We start from the raw sequence: 7254 nt of genomic DNA, 5'->3' as shown, positions 1-7254 counted from the left end.
AGGAAAATGCCCCACTGAGGTTATATTACTATGTATTATATTATTGGATCATTATTACTGATGCATTAATGAGTAAGCTGCTTTTACTTGATTGAGATGAAGCTCATATAACTACTTTAAATACTGTAGGGTAGTTCAATCTATAAAAATACATGTTTAAATTTATATTAATCTGATCTCCATCTGTGAAAAACTGTAATAAATGTAGTGGAGTAGAAAGAGAAAGAAGCATATAATGGTAATACTCAAGTAAATAACAAGTATCTACAAACTGTACTTCAGTACAGTACATGACTAAATTAACTTGAGTAGGATTTAGAGGCATCTACCCGACTCCCTTCACCCTCACCTTCCAAGCGTGAAGGAGAAATTACGGTGACTGCAAAATGCCAGTGTTTGGTTTGTCTGGGTTACTGTAGAATGGTAAATGGACCTTTCTAGTGCCAGTCAATGCACTACATGCCACACTCACCCCATTCACACACATATATTCACATTCACATTTGGGGTTCAATATCTTGCTCAAGGACACTTCGACATGCAGCAAGAGGTGCTGGGGATCGAACCGCCAACCTTCCGATTAGTAGATGACTAGTGATGATTAGTGGATGACCCACTCTACCTCTGAGCCACAGCCGTCCACCAAAGAAAACATGGGGGTTCAACAAGGCTGCCTCCATGAGAGGCGTTTGTAGATAAAAACGGCTGATTCTAAGATGCCACAATTCTTATTTTCAGTCATTAGAAATTATAAATATTATATTCCATTTCTGACAGTAGATCCTCCTTACACACTGGGCCTTTAACTACACCACCAATGAAATCTGTTCTTATCATTTACAATTAACCAAAAAAACTTTTAGCTAGCTTATGATCAATGTAGATTAAGTTGCTAGTTAGTTAGCATTTTGTTAACGTTAGCTTCATTGCCTCAGACTTTTTCAACAGTTCTAAACTAGTAGGATCCTCTACCTGAAAAGCACCAGAGGGACACCCCTTTTTTTGTTTAGTTAACATTAGCTAACTTAAGATGTAACGTTAACTGTATATATGTCGCTTTTATCTTTTAACCATCTTGAAATTGTTGTTGTCTTTTCGACATAGACTAGCCTAGCACATAGCATATGTGCAGGAAAAGAAAAGGATGAAATATAGTCAAATCTTATGTTAGCAAAATGTTAGCCAAGTTACATTAATTGTTAGCTAGCTAGTTACATTTGAAAGATAATGTTAGCTAAATGCTAGCTAATTAGCTAGCTGACAGTCAATGTGGATTAGCTAGTTAGTTAGTTAGCTTTTAGCATTGTTAACATTAGCTAACTAAGCTAAGATATGACTATGTGTTACTTATCTTTTAACCATCTTCAAAATCTGGTTGTCTAGATGAGCCTAGCATGTAGCATTTTCCAGGGTGGCAAAGTCATGATTGATCATGGTAAGCCAATCAGAAGCAGAGTAGGGTGGGTTATGACTTTGCCATCCTGGGAAAAAAATATTACTAACAGAAAAGGAGAAAGTTGACAGAGGTTCCAGAAGGGGCGGGATTTAGGAAGGGTTATTGTTAATCCTTAATTCAGGTTAATCTTGTTATTAACATGTCTGAAACTGTGTGGAGTGTTGTGGAGAGCCAAAGATCCACGTCTTACTTGTCCTAGACAATATAATGTTTAAAGGGTATGTTTGGTTTCTGTAATGCTCATTGTCATGACTAATAAAAGGAAATGATTTGAGAAAGGGAGGTGGCAAGATTTCCTAAGCAAAGCAAACACAACAGTGATAAGGAACTTGTTACACAACATTTCCCGTCACCTTGTATCAGAAGGCAACAAACATCAGGAAAAGCAAGTATCAAAGGTGTGGCTGTGTGTTCACCTGCCACTGATGACTTTGTCAGGGGTGGAGGAGGAGGGCTGACTGGAGCCTGTGTGCTCTCTGCTTCATACAGCCAATCAGTTGGTGTCCGAGGACCCACCACGGAGGTCACCCCAGGACCCTGTTTTCCCCTTCCCCCAGGAGAGGCAAATGTGTCTGGCAGCTTGTCCCAGGGCTTCACCAGCAGTTTAGTATCAACCAGGTTCTCGTCAGCCCCACTCAGCTCACCAGGTTGAGGAGTCGAGGCTGTTACTGTCTCCACTGGGAGTTCAAGCTGGGAAATAGAGGAGGACCTCAGATTAGACACACTTAAAGTTCAAGCTGTTTAATATTTCTCACTGTCTTTCCTGTCTTCCATGCATCCACTGGTGCATAGCCTTATTAAAGCTGCAGTAGTTCAATTTTATACAAATATTTTTTGTCATATTTGCTTAAACTTTCACTATATCCTTACAGAAGTACATGAGACAGATAATCTGTGAAAAAATCTGGCTACACCTAGTGCTCCTAGGCTTGCTGCATTTTTGCAAATGCAAATTAGGAGCACTAGAACAAGCCAGAGGAACCTGTTTTTTTCACAGATTATTTGTTTAATGTACTATTGTCAGGATACAGTAGAGGAAGTAAAAGTAAAAGTTACTTTCTGCAGCCTTAAGACATATACAGATACTCTGCTTGGAAAAATATTGTGAGTACGATATTTTTTTTTTCCACAAAAAAAGTATAGTTCCACAGTTCAAAATAAAAAATCCATACTTCTTCTGTATTCAGTCTATGAATATGCAAATGTTGTTGATTTTCTGAAGTTTTCCTGCTGGACACAATTTGCATACTGGACTTGCCTTGACTTCCAGACTATTTGTGATGTCACAGATCCTGCTGGTAGGCCCCGCCCGTTAAAATCAGATTTTCAGTGAGCACAGAGAAACTTTCCAGTTTCAGCAGATGAATGTGAAAACATCCTTCTAGTGTCAAACTCTGTAAGAAAAAGAAAAAAAAAAACTTTTTCAGAACAGGGTAGCTTTAAACTCCACTATCCATATCATAGCTATTTCAGCATTAATCTCACAGCTCACTTTATAATACCTCATCAAAGCTGGACTTCTTTGAAAACGATTTAGCAACGTTTTGAAAATGAAATCTTTATCAGAGAAAGAACTCTTGAGCACTTGCGTTTCTTGAAGAAGAACAGGTTACTGACTATATGGAGCCATGAGATGCTCAGTAGAGTTTTCACACCGAAAGGAAATTTATATGACTTCATTGATATTTGGAGGCTGGGGTGGGGGTGGAAATTTGAAAAATGACATTGAAAAACTAAATAAATTATAAACATTACAATACTTTAGACTGTGTCAATGAATTTGACAAATATTTGTGTGAAAGAAATCCAGTAGTGTAATATACCTATTATAAATATAGGCAAATAATAAATATGAAATACAATATATATGAAAAATATAATAAACTATATAGTGTTACATATGTATGCAGTGTATGTAACTTACACTCTAATAATAATAATAATAATAATAATAATAATAATAATAATAAAAACACAGTTAAATAATAATACAATACTTAAATCTATATAATGGAAATAGAGAAGAATATCATAATACATGTACAACAACAATAATATAAGTGGTAAAAGTATTATATTTATTACAGTTTAATACAGTTTAATGCAATATCATATGGTTATCATAAAATATATAATCAAGGATAAGGTGTGTGTTATTGTCAAGTGCTTGTTTACATGTGTATGTTGAAGTCAAATACTGGGTACCAGAGTAATTATAGTTTTGTATTTTTCATTTTATATATATAAATATATATTTTTAGTTCAGTTTAGTTTCAGTTTAATTTGTTTTAGTATTACTGTTAGCTTTTTTTAAAAACTATTATATGGGGCTATTTGAAAATGTTTTTGAAATGGAATATCTTTTTCATAGGTATGTTTTCATTAGTGTATAATCACCTGAATATAGGAATCGTTAAGTTTTTGTTGATTGAGACATTGACACAGAAACAACTTAAGTGAATCTGACCTTAACGTGACATCTGCATTATCTAACACTTTGCTGTGTGTTTGACGAGGTGTAATGCCAGTTAAATAAGGTTTAAACAAGCAGCACTGGGTTGATCGGAGCTGCTGTGTGATTGTGACATTTGATTTTAAAGTTGTACAAAAGCTGAAAAGGGTGGAAAATAACAGCATTTGGTTTTGAATTTATTGAATAATTAGTTATTTGTGTGACCTTCCTCAGCGCTTGTGTCATTTACAACGCGTTCTGTGTGATATAACACAGGCATTTTTCATTTTTAGCTTTATCGTTTAACAGATGTGATAAATGATGTGTGATATAGCTACATTTTACTAATTGCTCCAAAACTTTTCATGTTTTTGTTAGTTTAATTAATTATTTTTTTTTATTTTGTTTTATTTTTTCTATTTAAAGCTGCAGTTGTTGTTTTTTTTTGTCATATTTGCTGAAACTTTCACTATATCCTGACAGTAGTACAGAGACCGATAATCTGTGAAAAATCAGGTTCCTCTGGCTTTTTATATTGTGAAAGTTTCAGCAAATATGACACAAGGTGGGGGCTACAACCTGATTGATGTACTTACTTTAATTGATGTAACCCTGCAATTACAGTTACCACGTATCCTTGTATATTATCTCTATACTTTGAAGTACTTTATTGGGCTGAGTCAGTCAGACTGATCAGTTTTCATGTACCAGTAAATCTAAAGTGAGTAAAATCTGCAAATATGTCCAGAATTCTGAAGGCCAAATAATTTCCATATGATGTCTGTTGATCATTTGAGGCTATAATGGTGCACCAACTGTTTCCTCTCTTTCCTGGCCTTTTCTCTGCAGGAGGAACCTGACCAAGCTGTCTCTGATCTTCAGCCACATGCTGGCTGAAATCAAAGCCATCTTCCCCGGAGGACAGTTCCAGGGGGACACTTTCAGGATCACCAAAGCTGACGCCGCTGACTTCTGGAGGAAATTTTTTGGAGAAAAGTAAGATTCTCAATCTTAGCTTTCTTCTTTTGGCAGTTTTGAGTTGGTACTCCCCTCCCTGCTGGATCTGTGAGAGGGAGAAGCTGCTTTCAGGATCTGTGTGATGTCAGTGTTTCCTGTTTGTTTTTGTTTTTTTATCTCCCAGATACTAACGCTGCCTTAATGCTCTGAATATAACGAGTTGAGGAAGAGTTGCTACAGTATTGGAGCAACTCCAAGACTATGTCAGACTGGGCACTGCTGACACACACACACACACCCAGCTGAGAGCAGCTGCTGTCTTTGACCTGTCTTTGTCTTACTAACATGCAGAGCTGAGACAAGGTCGTGATCTCTGGTTTTGTGCCTATGCAGCCTCTCCCATTTACTCAGTCTACATTGTCTGTAAGCTTTGTGGGTACAGGCACAGTATTCTGGGTTTACAGCTGTGTTTGGCAGATTCCCATGTTGTATTCCTTTAATGACAAAGACATTTGTTGCAGTTTGAAGGACTGGCTGGCAGATCTCACTAAATCTTAATCCATCACTTCTTTCCTCCCTTGCCAAGGACCATATGTGACACTTTATTTTGGCAAATAAAAGACAGACTTACAAGGTCTTTATCAGGGGTTTTAGAGCCCTCTTCCTACTGCATCACTGTTTTTGGATGTGATAGGAAGAGTATATTTCTACATTGGTTTAAGACTGGCACAGGGCTCTGAATCCAGATCTGTCTGTTTTATTTCCTATTAAGACCATATGCAGACTAACTGCTGTGAGTGTTAGCAGTGCTGTTTCAGTTTTTTGGTTTGATCTGCTTCATCGGACACATTATGCTAATAAAATAAAAGCACAGGAAGGGCGCTATAGTTATTTGCTGAATTCCCTAAGTAGGCGGACACTTTCTGCATTGCCTAAATGGATTCAGGATAATGGAAAAACACAACAACGTAGCTTACAGGTAGTAAAACAAAAGTCTCAGTTTTCTTTAAATGTGTCTGTTATCTAAAGGAAAGCAAAAGAGGGTATTTAAAGTAAATGATAGTCAACAAAACAAACAGAAATAATCACACAAATACACAGAACGAGAGCTTTCTGATGTGTCAAACTTGAAGAAGTGCATGGGGTAGTGTTGGGAAAGGAGCCCAGTTTGTATGAATGCTGTTGTGCAGCACATCATTATCCTAATGTACAACTGTTGCGTTTATATATTGGTGCATGTTTCCAGCTGCTGCATAGAACACCTGACAGTGGTAGCTGGGATATTGCTATATTTATGCTATATATACACTCACACTGAATATACTGCAGTTTCGATGGCCGTGGGCATTTCAATAATTATTTATTTAAAATGACAATGGCGGAGTTTCTTGATTTTCTGGTTCTGTTGATCCTTGCAGCCAACTTGTTTGGTACTTTCCAAACACTGTTGACTATATAAGATGCGTTACCTCTTTGGTATGCTCCAAGGAACCAACGGTGGCATACAAAAAGTTACTATAGTAAGAGCAAATTTCAAATGATCACATGATTAAATAAATGTATACTAGGGCAGGAATAACTAGACAGACAATTATTATTTAATTCTTGGAAAAGATTTCTATTATTGGGACATCTTTGATGAAAGGATAGATCGACAATTTTTCAGTTCTGTTTTAAAACAATAGGTGCCCATATGAACATTGAAACATGTTTTGCTTTCTGTAATTGGAATTAAAATATCAGTTACTAACCTATCATTTTAAGTGATGGTGTTTAAGAAGAGGTTAAGATGGATTTTTATACTAATAAGACTGTAGCTTTGGAAGATACAGTTTGATACTGAGTTAATCTTTTAATCTCCAGTATAAACAGGAGGGGCATTACAGCAAGAAAAACCTGTTCCAGTGTCCATACTTGACTATTGTTCTAAGACAGGCTTGATGAATTGTAAACCTATCTCTTAATATCTCTTGTAGTAATTAAAGCTGCAGTAGGTAATTATTAGAAAAATAACTTTTTGTCATATTTGCTGGAACTTTCTCTATATCCTGACAGTAGTACATGAGATGAATAATCTGTGAAAAATCAGGTTCCTCTGGCTCCTCCTAGTGTTCTTAATGGCATTTGCAAGAATCCACCGGGCCTGAATGAAAACAACCAATCTGAGCCAAGAAAAAGATTGATTGTTGAGTCTCATTCCCAGGGCTGTAGATGTACTTATGTCTGTCTTGGCTCTGAATGGGTTGCCGTCATGGATTCATTAAAAATACCATTAGGAGCACTAGGGGGAGCCAGAGCTGATTTTTTGTCACGGATTATCTGTGATTATCTAGTGAAATATTCAGCAAACATGACAGAGTAATTTTTTTTATAAAGGTTACCTACTGAA

At 36.5% G+C, this 7254-nt stretch overlaps 1 protein-coding gene across 1 annotated transcript in view; it reads left to right on the top strand.

The window, feature by feature from the left end:
• Nucleotides 1-7254, top strand: part of cblb (Cbl proto-oncogene B, E3 ubiquitin protein ligase) — a gene marked incomplete in the record, with an annotated part of 76550 nt that overhangs the window by 21481 nt on the left and 47815 nt on the right. Inside the window, 1 exon segment of the mRNA XM_035666490.1 lies at nt 4758-4904. Within this exon segment, the coding sequence (XP_035522383.1) occupies nt 4758-4904 (147 nt within the window).

Source organism: Morone saxatilis, unplaced genomic scaffold, assembly GCF_004916995.1.
Source record: "Morone saxatilis isolate NCDOM2014 unplaced genomic scaffold, NCSU_SB_2.0 Contig20, whole genome shotgun sequence".
NCBI classification, from domain to species: Eukaryota; Metazoa; Chordata; class Actinopteri; family Moronidae; genus Morone; species Morone saxatilis.
Note: the sequence above shows the minus strand (reverse complement) of the source record. Positions and strands in the feature narration are given on the sequence as shown.